The sequence below is a fragment of the Myodes glareolus genome, chromosome 8, assembly GCF_982192425.1.
Source record: "Myodes glareolus chromosome 8, mMyoGla1.1, whole genome shotgun sequence".
NCBI lineage: Eukaryota > Metazoa > Chordata > Mammalia > Rodentia > Cricetidae > Myodes > Myodes glareolus.
In genome coordinates, this window is record NC_142033.1 from 57,818,693 (window position 1) to 57,838,808 (window position 20,116).

The following is a 20,116-nucleotide window of genomic DNA, read 5'->3' on the forward strand; positions in this document are numbered from 1 at the left end:
TTTTCTTTTGTTTTCTGTTTCCTTAGAAAGAAAATATCTAGAGTGAAGCTCTGCCACTTATCTGGCTTAAGATAATGAGATCATGGCATTCTCAGCTGCCAGCTCTGAAGATGCCTTGCCTCTGACCATCACAATAACCTCCTTAGTTGGGGTACTTTTATGGTTCTCATTAATTCTCTAAAGTCACACAATTAGCAGCAAGACTACAACTCAGTCTCTAACTTTGTTATTCTGTTATTGTGATTTTGGTTTTGTCTCTTGTATTTTGAGATGAGATCTTAAGTCGTTTGTTTTTCAGGCTTGCCTGGAAGTTTCTATGTACCTGGTATATGTAGGTGGCTACTGCTCTTTTGTTTCCCGGATGTGCACATCCGAATAATCACACAGAAACTATATTAATTGTAACACTGCTGGGCCAATGACTCAGACTTATATCTAGCTAGCTCTTACATCTTGAATTAACCCATTTCTATTAATCTGCATACCACCATGAAGCAGTGGCTTATTGGTAAAGGTTCCGGTGGCAGCATCTTTCTCCTTCTGCAGCTACACGGCATCTCTTTGACTTCATCTACTCTTTCTATATATCTCTCTTCAGATTTCCCACCTGGCTTTACTCTGCTAAGCCATTAGCCAAATCAGCTTGATTCATTCACCAATAAAGCAACACATACACAGAAGGATAGCCCAGATCAAGTATATCCTTAATTCTTGCTTCTTCCTCAGTCTTCCCAGTTCTGGGATTCTAAACTTGTGTCACAACACAGGGCTCATAGGGCTCAAAGTGTGTACCTTGATGTGCAGTAAATCTCCATTGTTGGTACCTCTCTTACTTGAATCTTATTATGTTTCGATAAATTCATTGACAGGCACTTTATTATTAGGATAGTGCTCTCTATTCATCCCTCATTATAGTGAATTAAAATAAGAATCTGAAAATAGAGTCATTCCAGATGACTATATAGCACGATGTATTTGGTACCTTCTAAAATTTATGTGCTGCAGTCACGTGCGGATGTTGTTAAAAATGCAAATTCTGATTCAGGAATGCAAAGCAGGAACTAAAGCATCTGCAGTTCTTACAGGATACCAGACAAGGCTGAAGGATCATCTTATTTTAAAGAGCAAGGACATAAAAGAAAGAACGGCTCAATGTGAGAAGAGGAGACAGGAAGACTCAGCCAGACAGCCGTCAATTAATTAAGCTTTGCATTTTCTAAATTTGTGAATGCTCGCTTGCGTGAAGTATGCACTATGATATCAAACTTGCTAATCTCATTGAGCTATGGTTTAGATCAAATTAGAAAGTACTGTGTAAGGTACACCAAAACAAAAGTAAAACCAAATAACAAAGAATTTGCATCCTACCAAGATGAATCTCACACTTTTTTTTAAGTTTAGCGTCCCAGTGCCAACACTGACTTCAGATCTTTGTAAAGCAACTGTCTGTCAGGCAGGTTTTTCTATTCTTTGTGCACACGTGATCCTGAAATCAAAGTGAATTCAGTAGATTTACTCACCCAGAAAATAAGATAAGATCCATAATTTCCCTTGCTCAGGAAGTCATTTTCACGAGCTTCTTATGAAATTCTACCCTGAGAGCACAATATTGCTTTCTCTCCCTCAGAATATCTTATCTCAATTTCATGACCCCCATCACTACTGATGACCAGAAAGTGTTTTAACAGCGCTGCTTTCTCACACGATTGAAGTTTATTGCCAAAGCTAGCCTTCTTCCTATCTCCCCCAAATCCTTCTAACTGGTGTTATAACATAAGAAACTCAACAAAGAGGGTTGGTACCGTCTGACATTCTTAGGCCTTGGCTTTCTAAGGAACTTTGTCATCTGGGGAGAAAAAGATGGATTAAACACAATGATGTTCTTATAAGTCAATTTTGTACACACATTACATTCAATTTTAAGCTTCTATCCTTAGTGGGGTAAACATTCCTGAGTTCAGTACCTACCTTTATTAATAGTTTTTGAAACTTATTTAAGTTAATATATGTAATCTATTATTTACAGTCTAGTCTTCAGAGACATTCAATACATGATGGCTTTAGATTCCCATGCATCCTTCTATCCCATTCCTTGTAGATGTGTAAGAGGCAAGGATTCTGATCTAACCAACACAATTTTAAAATCTTTGAATTAGGGAGGAAGATATAGGATAAAGGGGTATAGGAGGAAGAGAATTTTCCAAAATGATTTAATTTTATATATAAAATTCACCTTCTATCCAACAGAAATCCTAGGATCCTCAGGAGTCACCCCCAAAACTAGTTAATGTACCTTAAGCATTTAACTGATATTTGCACAATTGAATTGAATGAAACTAGGGTTTTTTCAAGATTAAAAACTTAACTCCATTTTGTTTACAATGAGATCTACTCAGAATGAGTTTACGGAAATTATGTTTTATTTTAATAATATATTGTGGAGGGTTTCCGGTTTCTGGTTTTGGGCTTCCTGGAGATTGGACCCTAGAAATTTGGCTCACTAAACTAGTATAATACCTAGCACTGAGCTACAGTTTCACTCACAACTGAAAGGTTTAATGGATTGTTTCATAAACCTAGCAAATATGTCTATTCGTAAGCTTGAAGGATATTACTTCATGGAAATATCCTAAATAGCTCACCACTATTCAGTCAGTCAGCAAACCTTGAAGTTATAAAGCTTTTGACAATTGTTGCAAAACTTTGAGTGTTATATTATCTTCTGGTTTGTGCATAGAGTGGGGAAATTCTAAGTTAATTACTTAAAAATGCTATTTTATATTTTATGTATATGGGTATTTTGTCTGCTTATATGTGGGTATACCACAAGTGTGCAGAGCAGGTGGATGCCAGAAGTGGGCATTAGATCCTCCAGAGACAGAATTCACTTGTCTGGTGTGCCTCTCTGTGGGTGCTAGGGACTGAAACCTGCTACTCTGGAAGAACAGCCAGTGCTCTTAACATTACCTAACCAGGACTATATTTTTATGTTATACTATTTTTATATCAATTTACTAAATTTGACTATATGACTAAAAATTTACTATGAATATTTTTTATGTGGGCAAGACATTTCCTATGTAGTAAGAAGATTGCAGAAAACTTTTGACTTGCGATGGCCTTCTTTTTCTCTGCCACAACAAAGCCTTCTCAGTTGCTATGATAAATTGTAATATTATAGGTTTTAGTTTCTAACAAATGAAAATGCTGAACTGCTTGCAGAGTTACCTGCTTCGAGGACAATATTTTACATTGTGAGCCTGCCTAACACATCTAATTTGCCTAAGAAACAAATTAGAAGGAGAAGCCATCAATATTCACCTGAAGGACATTAATTTGTTACACCTGATTTTCCTATCATGTTGATAGAGGAAGTAGGATTAAATCATTAGGGACCTTTCCACCCACACTGAGGAATTGACTTAAATTATATTTATATTTATATGATATATGGAATTATCATTTATAACACACATATATGTAAATACTGTGATTCATCACTTCAATTGATTTAATTTAATCAGTTAAAAATCTGCACTTATTTTATTCTCTGACTGCCTGAATTTGAATCATTAGCTATTTTCTGGTGGGTAGAGTAGTTAATTAAACCTTCTGATGCCATGTATATAATGGGGGGGGGGAATTCCCAGATCTCAAAATTCCAATGATGAGTAATAATTTATAGACAATTCTAAGTTTCCTAGCATGAAATTTATGGGTCTTATATGAACAAAACACTAGTCATTAAATATAGCCCCTCCATAATCCAGCTCCATTTTTTCTTGAAATAGAATCTTTGAAGATAGAGTCAGAAAAAGGGGAGGTGGTCACATTCTGAGGTTCCAGGTAGATATAAAATTTGAGAGACAAATTTCAACTCAGAGCATTGTCCATGTAGAACAAAAACTATAAGGGACTGAAAACCATCATAAATCTATGTGACGGCCAGGCAACCAATAAAAATGAGTTAAGCAAAACAGTCATACAGTGATGTGATATGAGGAGAGCACTACAAGCAGGCCGAGAACACTTCCTGCTCTAAAATGCAGCTGCTAGACACACCTGGTTATTGCTGTGATGGAATGCACATAGTACAGAAGGTTTTCCCATTTTTCATGAGCTAGAAATATAATGTTTTAAGTGAAATATATATTAAAACAAATAACCCATAACATAAAAAAGGGTAGGGGGAGAGAATTAGAGGCATCAGTTCTAGCCTAACAAGAATCCATTTGCAATATCAAAAATATGAAAGGGAAGTTTTAAAGAAACATTTCTGGCCAAGAACAAAATGGGAAAGTCTCGAGTTTGGTTTCTCTTTTGAATGCTCTGGGTGATCAGGCATGGGTGAATTTTACAAGGTGCTCTAGCAATGCTAATGAGTAGGCAAGGTATGGATTGCAAACACTTAGTATCATTGATTATGTTGTTGGCGTCTCATTCCAGCTTCCTTGCAGAGGGTCTCCTTGCCATATAGTCAATAAATATTTATTGATTAAATTAACAAATAATAACCTTATAGAAAAGACATATTGTTAAATAATGAAGAATAAATACAGTGGCCGAAAAGGACTGAAGCTATAGAAGTAGTATCTCCCACCAGAAGTTATAATAGGTTACATGTTATTTCTTCTTGGATTTGAAGAATTTTACAGGAACAACTACTCCGTTAATTTCCTAAGTTCTTTGAGATTAGTAAGTGCCATGTATTATTAGCTTCACTTTTAGATAAAGACATTGAATCTCCTGGAGCAGCCTGCTCTTCAACTGAATTATTATTATTTAATACCATTAAAAATATGATGGGTGCCCTACAGAAAATGAAATGAAGGCCAGCATTTCTAGCAAAGGAATAAAAGTTACTAAGACTTCAGCAATATATCCAAGGTAGAATGAATAGAAAGTCTTAAGAAAGGAGTAAGAAAAGGAAACAAGAAGCAGACTATGACAGAAATCAGTATTCTCTAAGTGAAGACAGCACAGTGAGACTCACTGAGTAAGTGAACTCATACATTGCCTGGAACCATTGTTACTGTAACAACCAACGGAGAATGCCAGGACCTGGGCAGCTGGACACCTGGTCTACCTTTGGACTGCCGCACGTAGACGAAATAATTCTCCTAAACTGCAGTTTGTCTTTCATAATAACCACACATGGTGCTCTTGAAAAAGCTGAACTATGTAAGGCATGCAGCATCCCTGCCTTGTTTTAAACAGTGCCCATCATTGTCTCAGAACTGCATTTCAGGAGCTGCTCGTGTTCATCATCCTTCAGGGAAGGGTCATCACCAAGGTGAAATTTGCTTGCCTTTCCTATACTGTGTTTGCCCCCTCTCGGTTCACATTTGCCATCTCAGCTAAAATGTAAGCTATATGAGACGGAGGACTGTGTTTTTGCCAGATCCGAGTAGGTATGCACTGAATGCTGTTGAATGAAACATCAAGTTATGTAATATCAGCCATCTGCTCACAAGACATGTGTTTACCTATTTCCACTCAGAGTGAAAATCTAAGTCATAATGATGGATCAAAAACTTTAGTGGACTTTATAGAGAGTGCTTAAATGGCATGAAGAAGAACAAACAATTTGTTTTCACATCAGTGTTCTAGCATTGTCTTATTAGTGAATGACCAACTGTAACACAGGATAGCCTGGGCTATGACTAAGATACATACCACATATTATACACAGGATTGGTAAAATGAGGTTACCTGCTATATAATAAATATTCTATTCGATTTGAAACTAAACTTTATAAAGTTATAATGATCTAAAATTTAAGATTCTTAATATTTAAAAAGTTGAAAACTGGGCATGAGTGGAAATAGAGGTCTGAGTTTGAGGAAGAAACATGGTACCCTATTCGTGATTGTGTACAAAATAAAATTTTTGTTACAAGAATAACATAGAAGAAGAGACTTCGGTGTGGATGCTTAATGACTGCTGTATCAAAGAGACTGACTGTGATTTTTTAAATACTCCATTGGCTTTGGTTTCTGAGCCTTAAGCACATTATTTCTTCCCCCATTCTCTGACTAATGAAGGAGAGCCCTATCTAGCCAGGAGCTGTATGCACCTTATTTGAACCTCCTTCCCAGCCCAGGAAAGAGCAAAGGCCATGGTTCTTATTTTTCTCCTGAAGCAGGCAAGATCAAAGAGGATCTGTGGAAACAGGCTACTTTTCCAGTCCTACAAACAAACACTGCAGAGTTTTGATTTAAACTCGTTATTTTTTTTACTCTGACACAGCAAGTCTTTTCATTGTGACCCTTACTATGACAATCCCCCCTGCCCACACATACCTCCACCTGCTTTTTAGCTTCTTCTTTGTGCAAATTTTGTTTTAGAAATAGCATTTAAGTTTATTTTTTTAATGATTTTTATTGAGCTCTACATTTATCTCTGTTCCCCTCTCTGCTTCTCCCCTCCCCCTCAACCCTCTCTCAAGGTCCCCATGCTCCCAATTTACTCAGGAGATCTTGTCTTTTTCTACTTCCCAAGTAGATTAGATCTATGTATGTCTCCCATAGGGTAAATAGCATTTTAAATGATGTAACACTCTCACAGTGTTTGTGGTATACCGAAGTGACACTTCAGCCAATAATTGCATTAATGTATGGGGTGGGTGGTGGGGGGTTTGCTAACACTGTGTGATCATGAAATGTGCCCTATGAATCAGGACATTTTGGAGCACCAAGGGCTTGATAGTACAGGCTGTTAGGGAAACTTACAGCAACCGGCAAGGAGACCTTGTCATCCTAAATTATGAAAAGCTGCTGTTAACACCTAATGTGCCACATGAGGGACATCCCCATGTAAGATGTTTTTGTAATTCATACAGGGAAGAAAGGAGAACTGGATTTCAGTGAGGGGTCCTAAGGGATCCCAAGGTTGGGTGGAGATGCAGCTCACAGAGTGCTTGCCTAGTAGAGGCAAGATACTTGACTTCCTTTCTAGTACTGCAAAAGAGGAATTAATGGAAGGAAAGAAGGGAAGAAGGGATGGAGGAAAAAGGGGGAAGAGAGGAAAAACAAAAAGGGAGGAAGGAGAGTGGTAGGAACAGAACAGAAAGAGAGAGAGTGGGAGAGATGAAGGGAAGGAGGTAGAGAGAGAGGGAGAGAGAGAGAGAGAGAGGGAGGGAGGGAGGGACAGAGGGAGGGAGGGATGGAGAGAGAATTAAACAAAGCACCAGAAGCAATACCTTTTATGTCCAGCCAGCAGCCATTGCTCTCTAGCCAGATGTGGTTCCTCTGGTAAATCAGGACAGTTCAAATAATTTGGAGCACAGACTAAGCATCCGTAATCAGGAAAGCTGACATTTCAAATTTTCAAATCAGCTACAATATCTAGCGAAGTCTACAAGCATCCAAAATATATAATACTTCTAGTGTCTTGCTTTTTGGGCAAAACACATTCACCTTGTGTTGGCTGTGGAAAACAGTGCCACTTTGGTTATCTTGCTGTGTATTAAACTTGCTCAAGGACAATTAGAATTATAATTTTCATTACCTTGCTGACTAAACCCATTTTGCAACAGTTCACCAAGAATAAAATCAGCCAAAAGGTTACTAAGCTCAGATTCATGAAGGGTTAATTGAGTCAAGAGTAGAGAGAAAGATAGAGAGCAGAAACAAGAAAGAAACGAAGGGAAACATGGAGGAAGGGAGATACAGTGAGACAAGGAAGGAGAGAAAGCAGGGCTAGTTTATCAGACAGACAAAGTTGAGCAGACAAAGACAAAGACAAATAGACGAGGACTAAGAATGAAATAGAAGGAACAAGAGAATCAGGCATCAGGAAAAACAAGGGCTTATAGAAATCATCATTGAAAGCACGTGTGCCTTTGTTTGCCATTGGGTGGAGTCAAATGTGTTCATGTGCTTTGTTGCTACAGATGATTTCCAGCAAATTCGGTTGTATGCGGATTGACTCTTAGTTAACTAACAGAGGAAGTAACTGCTTTATAATCAGGCAAAACAAAACAGGCCAATTAAGACTAGCTTTGGGGAACTAAAAATAAGGCATAAAATGAATCACAAGTACTTCTCCAAATATTCAGCCATGAAAATTTCTGTTCCTCTTCTTTAATAGTGAACACTGAGGATAGGTGTGTGGTTCAGTAATGACTGCAGTTGTGTGAATTGTCAAGGCGTCTCTCAGAAAGTATTACTACCACAGTGTGAACCCTGAAATACTGTATTCTGTATATTTTCAGGAACAGATCTGATATATACAGCGAATGCTGAGAGAAAGACAGAGTTATGTACGTGCAAGAAGAATTTTAGAGCACATTTTAAAATAAATATTTATCCCAAAGTAAAACTGCAATATTTGCTATTCACTTACTGACAAAAGAGGAAAGATAAGCTTACTTCTCATTATGATAAAACTGCCCCAGCCTGTTATCACTACCAGAACTTGTTGAGTTTTTAATTCATGGTCCACCATTCAGCACTGAAACACGTTATTTATATACAATGGCTGTCCTAATATATCAGAAAATATAGACAGTGAAAAATGACCACTTGCACATAAAACTGCATCACCAGAATAATGGAGGAATCAGCTTGATGAGAAGCCGATTTGTTTTCTGTAATGGAAGGAACTTAAGATAAAGCATCGCCCACCAGAAAGAATGCTCTTTCTTTGACGATACTTCACTTGAAGTGTCTCATGGATGTGCACAAGTGATTTTTATTCTTTTTGTGCTATTTTGATTCAGAAGTTTTGAAATACTAACATGCTAGCAACTTTGGTTAGCTTATATGCAGGCAGTTGTGTAAGGTTTAATTCTAACAACATAATTTATGAATATATCATTAGATTTCATGGTTTATATTGTCAATCAATTTAAATCATTAGTTTTTTATATTATAAAATTCAGTAAGTATTACTTTAACAATTTAGTGATATAAATGATTCAATAAATAATTCAATAATGATGTTAACATTTTATTTGTATATCTCTATATAATACATAGTATATACTTTGATAATTTGAAAATATGTGTGGTGTCTCCCTGTCTCATTGATAATATGTTTGATATAACATGCCTTCAGTGCCCTTTACTCAAGAATTTTTTTGCCAACATGTTTAAACAATGTCTTCCTCTATGTAACTCCCACTGCAGGCTTCATCCTAGAAGCCTACATCCTAAAGAAGTCTGCATCCAGTTCCTGTTGTGTATCTTACATGCTTCATTTTCTATATATGTTTTACTGTTTATTCTTTACCCTCTATAATCTAAGATTCACAAAAAGAAGATGTCTTTAAGGTATCATATTGGGATAGTAGCTAGTAGGCACTGAGGAAACATTTGAGGGAATGAATTAATGAACAAATAGAATTTCATCCTAAAAGAATCAGAGTTATCAAGAGAAATCAATAATATAAGCAACAGTGTGTGAGGGGTTAGAGTAAATGTTACTTGTTGGACACACCATAGCAAAGACTTTTTATAGAGCCACTGCAATACAGTTATACAAAGAAAACCAGAGGCTGGAGAGATGGCTTAGTGGTTAAATGCACTGGCTGCTCTTCCAAAGGATCAAGGTTCAATTCCAAGCACCCACATAGCAGCTCACAACTATCTGTTACTCCAGTTTCAGAAGATTCAACAACTTTAACACAGACATACATGTAGGTAAAAGACCAATAATACACATAAAATAAATAATTAAAAGAAAACCATTTATTATAATTATGTATTTATGATAAACATTTTGAATAGCTTACTATGGGATGTATGCTAATTCAATTCAACTATGAGAGTGTGTAATCTCTATGGGGGCGAGATACTATGGCAACTTTTGCGCTGCCTCACCCTCACTGATTTCCTTTTAGCATTACTGCTGGAGAGTAGAGTAGCATGCCCTAGCTCTATGGACACTGTCACCATCAGAGGCGCTTCACACTCAGCTATGCTTTAAGGATACGGGGGAGGACTGTAGGGGAGTAATTTATGCAAATTCTAAATACATCTGCTAATTATAGCCCTGTAGATGACGTTAGACTTCTCAACCAAAAAAAAGATACTTAGTCTGTTTTCATGCTTTAGTGGATACAGATTGACCAATTTATATATCAGACACAATAAAAATGGTAAGAATGCAGTAATGAATGAGAAATATAGTTGCAGATTCAGTTATGCCGTTGAATATAATTCTATCAATTTACAAAATTGTGATTTGTCCCCAGTAGCTTTGTCTCTCTATTCTGTTCCTAAATCATTTTGAAATAACTATATATTTTATTGTGACATTTAAATTCCTCTACTGAAGTTTTAGCCATATTTCATGCTATTACATTTAATTGAGTCCTACATCTAAAAATTGCGACGTCGTCTTCTTCATTTATTTCAGGCTCATTCTGTATGAAACATAAGAGCCACATAGTGGTAAATGCCACTTACCCCTTAGCAATCCTCACAATCTTTCAGAAAATTTCCATCTGTAAATATAATAAATTTCACAAGACATTTTTAAACATATATGATAAGGTAACAAGCTTTTTTCTATTAATTCAGAAGTTGTAAAATTTTACAACTTTATGTTTCTATCTTGAGATATGTGTTTTTGTATCACATCATTTTTACTTATCCAGAACAAATTTCTTTGTCATATCTTATAATACAGGTCTATTGACTGGGTGTTATTGCACCTTTGCCTTATCTGACGACATTGAACTTTCACCTCCGTCTTCCAAAGTAACTCATTGGAAAAAGTACAGATATCTGTTTTGGTGCTCTTTGTATTCAACCTGAGAGCACCGAGGTGTCATTCCAGCATCCATACTCTACTGTCTCTCACAACACACCATTCCACTGTATTCTTCCCTCATATGTATTTCTTTTCTTTCCTTTTCAGTGATATTGTTTTCTCTGTAATTCTTCTTGAATTTGTCTTGCTTGGGGTTGAGAACAAATGCTGATCTTCAGCAGATGTTTCCGAGCACATGTGATCAGTTTGGGCCAGGATTTCTTCAAATATCTCTCCATCTTCTCCTCTTACTCTCCAGTCAGTTTTATAGTCTTGATATTTTGTACAGATCTCAAGACTCTCATTAATTATCAAATTTTATTATTCAAAGTTGATGGTTTATTTCTTTTCTTATTTGCTTAAGCTTCATAATCCATTCATTAGCAATTTTCCATGTTAGTACATTACTAAATAAAAGAAATTCCTACCATTAAGTTGAACATAGTTAAGTTAAGTTAACATAGTTCTATTTTCTCCCTCACCTTTCCTTTTAGGTCCTCCCAGGTCTCCTCACTCCAACTTTTTTCCTGCCCCTTCACATTGTTTCAAATTGATGGCCTCTTTTTGCTTTATTTATTTTACACACACACATATACCTCACACACACATACGCACACGCACACACTCACACATACCCACACCAGCCCAAATTTATAAATAAAGGCTGTTGAATCTATTTTTGTTGTTTGTGTGTATACAATTTCAGGGCTGATTAGTTTGATGGAATACCCAGTTAGGAGGCTTATCGCTGGGAGAGAGTAATTCTCCCTCTTTCAGCTGTCATTAGTTGCTGCAGTTCTTTGTCTAGAGACTGGATCGTATAAGATTCTTTACTCTTCTACATAAGCATGTCTATTGATATTGCCATTGTTCAGGTCTGATTTAGGCAGCTAATTTTAGGAAGCACCGTCTTATAGGAGACTCCCTGGTCCTTTGACTCTTAGAATCTCTTTATTTTAGACATTTCACTTTGCACCTCTTGCTATTTTGTGTTGCTTTAATCCTGTTTCTGAAAAGTTCCCAATATTAAAGCCACTTTTTTCTTTGAAACCGTTTATTATCAGTTCCAATATGTGTGCCCGCCTTAGGTCTGTTTATATTCATTTGATTTCTCTTCACTATGGGGTATGCATTGCCACCTTTGTTGCATGCCAGGTGATGTCTCAAAGAATAATCGGCATTCTTACCTCATGATATAGAAAGTTTGGGTTGCAGTGATTATCTTTAAATAGGAATTTATATTATTCTTGAATATATTCCATAGTGCAGCCTAAAGTTAATTTCCTGTCCAGATAGGTCAATTTGGGTTATCATGAGAAATACCTTCACTCTGGGAAATTATTCTCCCTCCATGTAGTCTTACTGGGCTCATAAAGAATGACAGAGCAGAGGACTTCAATACAGTTGATGCCTTTTCTTTTGCTTCATTTCCTGCAAGGGTGTGTGTGGGGGGGGGGGGTGTGTATGTGTGTGTGTGTGTGTGTGTGTGTGTGTGAATGTGCCAGATCTTCTATACTGCTGAGCACTTGCGACTTCTGTTATCTTATTCTTAGCCCTGAAGCAGTTTCTGTCTCACATGCATTGATGCATTGACACCTCGTTTTGAGCATGCATTTTCCAAAGTTTATTTTAAAATGTACTACGTAATCCTCACACAGGGTTCCAAAACATTCCTCACTAGACACAAAAATCACTTCTCCATTTCCTTAAAAATTCCAGCTTTTACAAAAGCCTCATTCATGTCTGGATCTCAGCTCAGTGAGCTTGAACTTCATCTTTATAAAGCCTGTGGGGATCATGCCACAAGATAGGAAGAACCCTTACAGAGTCACCTCTTCAGTTTCTCCTCTCTTAAGCATCAAAATTCTATATTGCTTGTTTTCTATGCTTGAAATAGTTTGCTTTATATTATTTATTCAGCTATATGAATGTTTATAGTGACAGCACACTTAATAATATTCATTGACCACTAGATACAACATTCTTCAATACTATATTACATTAGGAAAATATATTTTAAATATGTGATTGTGTAGTTAATTATACTGGTATAAAAGAAAGTGAAGGGAAACTACATGTTTCACATGTAACAATTCTTCATGCTTTATGATTTATGTATTAGGCATTCCTCGGGAATCAAAGTCAAATTACAAGGGGGAGTGGACATGAACAAGACAAAGATCAAGAGAAACAAAATTCTAAAGTTTATATGCAGATAACAATATATTCAAAGGCTCTGGGGCTGGAAGTAATGTGGTATATTCACATAAAGAAGAAAAATAAGGTCTAACATAAACTGGGTTCTGAACCTTCATGGGGTCAAATTTTCATACATTATTCCACCCAATAGCCACAACTCGTTGGAACAGACATTTTGCTTAGCTCTTTTTCCTAAAGAGAAAATCTGAAATACATAGAGATTAAGTAACTAAGTAACCCTTGGTCTGTGCTGAGATGTGTCCTGAGGCTGATTGATTGCTTCCATTCCCATACACTAAACCAGTATATTTAAAGGAGAAAAGTGTAGCATGACCCAACATCAGAGAAGGAAAGGAAGAGGGATGACACAAGGAAGAGAATATACTATGACCACACCTTGCTCTCTAATAGATTTTCATAGTTACTTTTACTTCACTGAAACCAAAGTACCTGATGGAAATAATTTAGAAGAGAATAGATTATTTGACATCACGGTTTCATAGCATCATGGTGGGTAGGCATGGTGGGTGGAGCGGGTTAGATCATGCTGGTACACGCCTATGGTAGAAACATCATCTGAAGGCAGATCAGGAAGCAGAGAGAAACAGAAAGTAGGCAAGTAAGGCATAGGTCCAGTTACCTATGTCTTCCAGTTAGGCTCCAGTTAGGCACCACCCTCTGAATATTTCAGAATCCACCCAAGTAACACCATCAGCTAAGGACCAATCAATCAAAATACATGCCTGTGGCGGGGGGGGGGGGGAGGAGTCTTTCTAATATGAGTCATACTCATATACAAAATATAAAAATATATTCACGAAAGAGACATTTTAAAATGTTATACGAAGAAAACATAGATTCCTAAAGTATAATGATCTCTACAAGACCTCTTAGAATGAAATAGTAAAAAACAGGGACTTCTACAGTTTAACTGAAAGCGACAACTTGTTGACCTTACCAAATAAGAGGTAGGGCAATAGGGTAGCATTAACAGTTGTGCATATTTGGGGAGGAGGAATCTCCCCTCCCCACATAAAGCCTGAGATGGTAAATACCAGGCTTCACGAAACAAACAGGAAATCAAGCAACTAGGAAACATTTCTTGAATTTCTGACAGAATTACAGTCTGGCTAGATGTCAAGAAATCAAATCTGAAGCAAAGGAGCTGGGATAGAAGCTCCCTTGGGGTTGATACCTGTCTCCAAGGCTATTAGGAGCTTCCTCCTCAACTTGTCTCTTATCTATGACAGGGTTTGGTTAGATGAGATGCTGGACCACGAGGGTTGTTGAAGCAAACAAGCAAGAAGTCTCACCCCACAGGCCAGCAGGAAACAGGAAGGGACAATTTGTGAGAGGAAATTGTCTGTCCAATTTCAAAGGCAAAAGGGTATAGAGATGCCAACCATTGGTAAACAAGGGCTGACTATGAAGAAGGCTGTGGTACAAACCTCACTGTGGCAGAAAGGAAATAGCAGAGAAAGAAATACAGAATGCCTGCCTGAGGAGGAAATGAAAGACCCTAAAACCTCAATTTCCAAAGGAGAGGGTGCCTAGGTGAAAGGGTTCTTCCAGAAACAGAGAAGGAGGAAGCAACCTGACACGTATGGTATATAAATCAGACTGAAAACATAGAAATTGGTAGTGGTCTTTCTACGTCCAATGTGAATTTATTGATCTTTTCTTTCATGCCACACCCTCAGCCTACTCTGAGGATGTTGGTGAGAAGGGTGTTCACACTAGTAAGTGTATAGTCTGAGAGGATGCTTTGTCAAAAAGGATGATCTTGCCAGTGCTCAACAAGCTATGCAGTGAGGAGGAGAGGGGATGAAAGTACCACCGATTGATGCAGGGCTGGGTCATGAGCAGATCAAGGGACCTTGGTCCCAGACAACATTTTAAGAGGGCTCTTAATCAGGAAGATAATCTGATCTGCTTTGCATATTTACCTCTTTATTTTGTCAAATCTGCACCTGAGAGTTTTTGCAGGTATGTTCTCATGGTGAGGTGGAGATAGATCTCCAGGTTGAGGGTCAGGGCTTGCTTAGAATTCCTAGGTAGGAATAATAAAGCAGAAAGGAACAGAGGGCATATTTGCCAAGTGCCCAGCATAAATAATTCTAACTTTAAAATAGATTGAGTGTCTTGTGGTTGCTTTCGGTCAGACTGCATTCAAACTAATTCAGAGAAAGCAATTCGTATTAACAAGCAGATACAGGTTTTCAGGCACTTTCAGTGGCTGGGATGTTGTTGAATTGAAAACCTTGAGTTCCTGACATGACGAGTTGTCTCTGGCCCTTTGAGGCTTGCCTATGGAGCCACCACTGGTTTTTGTAAAGTCTTCTCCAACTGCCTGAAGTCAGGAATGCATGCCTGCTGCGCCAGGCTCTAATCCTGAGTTAACATTTTCGAAATACCTCTTACCTCGCCTGCAATGGCTTCGCTTGAATAAGCTCCATTCATTAATGTCACTGTGTGAAAAATGTGAAAGATTTCCGCACATCCGGATCCTCAGCACATGCTAATGATCCTGCCTATCAAGGACATTGATTGTTCTCACTTTCAGGGAAGGCAAAGGTACTATCAGGTGATTGTTGTGTGAGTGATTTCTGCGAGGCCCCACCTCCTCTGTAATCAAAGAAGGGAGCATTGTGTTCAAAGAAAAGAAGATTGCATTGCAGGCCCTTAACCTTGGTTTGAATATTGAAATTTTCATCCAACTTTTTCCAATGAAAGCTCTTAGGCTTTTGATCTGAGATCCAACATAAGCTACCAAATTGTACTCTTGGCATCCACGGAAAATCCTTTCATTCTGTGCTTGTTTGGTCACCAGGACCTTTAAAGCCACGTCAGAAGTTTACATAAAAGGTAAAGAAGGAAACCAACTTTGGGAGCCCTCACCCACTGTCTGTGTTTGCCTGAGTGCGCAGCTAGCTGGCTGTTTCCCCGTCCTGCTTGCTCTGCTTGCCTGGTGACCCCTACAGCCTGTGGGTCCCTCTGTGCAGCTGGCACTAACAGAACCGATCATGTATTTTCTAGGTTTCCTCTACGCTCAGAACAACACCAAGCGCAGCATTAAAGAGCGACTCATGAAGCTCTTGCCCTGCTCAGCTGCCAAAACGTCGTCTCCTGCTATTCAAAGCAAGTTTCCTTTTCTGTTCGCCCCCAAATTGTTTGCTTTGCTTGTTTAGATCCACACGCACCGCAATTTCTGTTTCTAAAAAGAATCGATATATCATCTCCTGTGAAGCAATGTCTATTTACGGCTCGTGTTTATCTGAAACACTGCAGCGTGAGAGCAACAGGCGCTTTTCAATTGGCAGGCTGAAATCCTGGAGTCGGTAACAGGCCCAGGCTGCCTGACACTCTGGATTTCTTTCATCTGAGGCCCGGGGACTAGCCTTGAGAATTGCTTTGCCTAAAATGGTTGCACAGCAGCTGACAATTTAAGCTATATTATTTTGCAAGTTTTTTTTTCTAGTTGCAACATAAAATGTCCATATTTATGGAGTGTCGTGTGGTGTCTTGATACATGTATATTCTGTATAATGTTCAGCTACATAAACATATCCATCCACAATCTCAAACATTTATCTTTTCTTTGATGCAAAATATATAAACCCCTACTGTATGTAGCTTTTCTTGGATAAATGACATATTACAGTCACCAACAGTCACTCTGATACACAAATAGAATCCTGTCTAATTATAAGTTAGTAACCATGAATTAACCTTCCTCACCCCTTGTTCCCAGCTATGCTTCTCAGTACCTGGTACATAGTATTATGCTCTTAACTTCTATGAAGTCAACTTTTAAAAATTCTATGCATGAAATGATGCAGTCTTTGTCATGCTGTGTCTGGTTTATTTCATGTAAAGATGTCCTGCTCCACCCATGTTATCACATATGACAACTATTTTTTCTTTTCCAGGATGAATAGTGCTTCTCTGTATGCATGAACCACATTGAATATATACATTTATCCAGTAATGGTTATCTAGTAGGTTAATTCTTTTTCTTGGCTAAAGTGAATAGCTCTGTAATGAACATGGAAGTGCATGTTTCTCTTTAACATATAAATTATATTTACTGGAGAGAAATATTGCTCTGTTACATGATATTTATATAGAAAGAAATATCTATACTATTTTTATTCAATTTCTATTATAATTTCATGGATTTCATTTTTTTAAGCATGACTTACTTCTCCTCTGTTTATCCAATGCCTATGTTGTCTAAGGTTCTCTAGAAAACCAGAACCAACACATAAGCACAATTTTAAGCACATACATAAACATGCACACACTTACATACCATATATGTACATATATAGTCCTATGTGCATATTTATATCTAAACACACAGAAATAAATAAAAATTGTTTTGACTTGTAGGATTTTGGCTATGAATGGGCTGGAAAGTTAGGTAGCATTTGATGCTGTGGAATTGAATGAGGATTCTTCCAAGGAAGCCTCAGGTTTGTTTAATACCTCAAGTGATTACATGAGACTCACCCACTACATCCAGAGAGAGTAATCTGTCATCTGCACATATCTACCAATTACTGCCATCACCACTTTGATATACTGCCTCCATAGCAATACTAAGATTAGGGTTTGATTAAATAATTGAGCATTATGGTTTAGCCAGGCTGACACATGAAACTAAGTAGCATACTGGTCTGCCTTCTCTTTCTTAACAACTATGTGGCATTCTTGTGTATGTATTAGAGACAGAAAGCTCCTAAAGAGAGAACACTGGTTAAGGATATTAAGTGCCACTGACCCTGTGAACTTATAAAGACTGTGTGTACAAATGAGTTTACATTAATTTATTTCCAAGCATCAAATAACACCTACAATCCGACAAGAGAAGGCAGTCTTTCCAAAGAGGAAAATAGAGCAGCATAAAGTGTGGAGAAATATCCAAACTCTGTGCCAAGAGACAGGAAGTATCTTCACCTACCTTCTTTATATTCTGCCATATCATTTTGTAGAAACTATTGATTGGATTGGTAATTTAAAATGTAAATACCATCACTCTCCGCAATACAAATGGAGAAAATATGGAAGGAACATCAAAAAAAGTATGTTGAGTCAAAAGTCCTAGAACTAAAATACAAAACAGTTGTTTTGAATGGTGCTGTATCACGTTAGTCAGATCCAGCAGACACATGGGTCCATTCAGTGAATACGTTTCAGAATCTAGTCATTGTGAATTGTGTTGAGAGCAGTTGATAAACCATATTTCAAAACACAAAACAAAATCCAAAACAGCAAACCCACAAAACTCCACCCAATTAAATCGTGCATAACAACAAAAAAATGATTTTTCCTGGTAGGAATTGCATGTGCAGAGCATTAAAAGTATTATTGTAGCACACTGCTCTATCTTTTGCTTTTTAGTGCACACTTACATGCATGCACACTTATATACACACAAAATTTCACCAGTAAAATGTCACAGCTCAGCAGCAAACCACAAGGATGTAATTTAGAGGAATGAACAGCTCTAACCGGATATGATTCTGAAACTGTGGGGGTTGGTCTGGTTTGTCCGAGATGGTGGACTATTAGCACTATTGTTTTTCTCCTTCTAAGGTGAAGTCAACATTGCCAAGTTACCCGATATTTGCTGAAAACACAATCATTTGTATCATATGTACAGGAAAAATGTCAGCATCAGTCGAGTCTTCGTGTTTGCTTAGTGAAGTAAAACACTGTCACATTCTGTTAGCATTTTCCCTGCATGAAATATCATGCAAAAACAAATCAGTTTAACTCTGCCCTTCCCTAAAAGGATGTTTCTTGAAATTACAGCCAAGCAGAAAAACATTCTAAACACAAAGAATGAGAATAATTAAATTTTATATTTGATAAATTTAACATCCGCATCCATTAGGGCAATAAAAAGTCAAAGTTACCTGACGATTTGCTGTCCTGTCTTTCAGGGTAGTTATTATAAAGAAAATGACTATCAACAAATTATGGTGAGGAAAAATACCCCTGTATATCCACTAATAGAAATGTAAATGCATTCCAACACTATGGAAAATGTAAAGACTCCTCAAGAATTGACAAGCAAAACTAGTCTAGACCCAGCTAATTAATTTCTGGGTAGACAGCCAAAGGATTCTAAGTCAATAGTCAGTATACAATAGGGGTATCTGTACACCCATGTTTATTATAGCACTATTCAGAACAGCCAGGTTATTATATCAATTGAGTTGCATATCAACAGATAAATGAAGAAAATATCACAAGAATAATAGAATTTTCAACTATAATGAACAAATTTGTATAAGTTGCTGAAAATGCTGTATTTTGAGACTATCACTAGATATAGATATAGATGATACAGATAGTCAGATTCAGAAAAACCAAAATTTCATATTTTCTATCATTTGTGGATACTAGATTTTATAACGTTACATAAAGTCATATATATAATATATACAGTAATGTTTAAAATATATGTATATATAAAATATCTACATGTTATACTTGAGGGAAAAATTTTGCAAACCCAGGAACATAGATAATTAATATGTACCAATTTTTAAAAACTAGAAAGTAGCTATTGTTTACGTCATGCTAGGTGTATAACATGATTTGTGGACCCGGTATGTTTTTAGATGTAAACATCTCTACCAAGTTGCAAGCATTTTCAAGTATCCAACTCCCAAGAAAACTTGGCATGTAGGAATAAAGGAATCTTACTTGGGAAAAGAAGACAATGAATCTCATTTCCATGTGGCTAAGTTAGGGGTTCTTTTTTGCTGTGAAGAGACACCATGGCCACAGCAACTCTTACAAGGAAAACATTTAATTAAGGTGGCTCACTTAAAGTTTCAGAAGTTCAATTCATTATCATCAGCATGAGGAGCATGGTGGCATGTAGGCAGATGTGGCACTGGATCTAGAGACCTTAAATCTTGATAGGCAGGCAACAGGAAGTTTATTGACTGTCACGTTAAGGGATGCTTGAGCAAAAGAGACCTCCAAAACCCCTCCTCCCAGTGACACACTTCCTCCAACAAGGCTACACCTCATAATAGTGCCAGTCTTTTGGGAGGCCATTTTCTTTCAAACCACCAGACTATGTTAGCCAAGTGATCATGTTATCTCTCTTCTGTGGACAAGATACTAACAATTGTGCAC

The 20,116-nt window shown here is 37.3% G+C and overlaps 1 protein-coding gene across 5 annotated transcripts in view; it reads left to right on the forward strand.

Moving 5' to 3' along the window:
- The window catches only part of Kcnip4 (potassium voltage-gated channel interacting protein 4), a 1,063,700-nt gene that overhangs the window by 906,082 nt on the left and 137,502 nt on the right, over nt 1-20,116 (forward strand). Inside the window, exon 2 of one of the 5 annotated variants that reach the window (XM_085691911.2) lies at nt 15,995-16,100. The exons of the other annotated variants lie outside the window; for them this stretch is intronic. Within the exon in view, the coding sequence (XP_085548037.1) occupies nt 15,995-16,100 (106 nt within the window). The remainder of the gene's footprint in view (nt 1-15,994; nt 16,101-20,116) is intronic. 5 annotated transcript variants of the gene reach the window in all.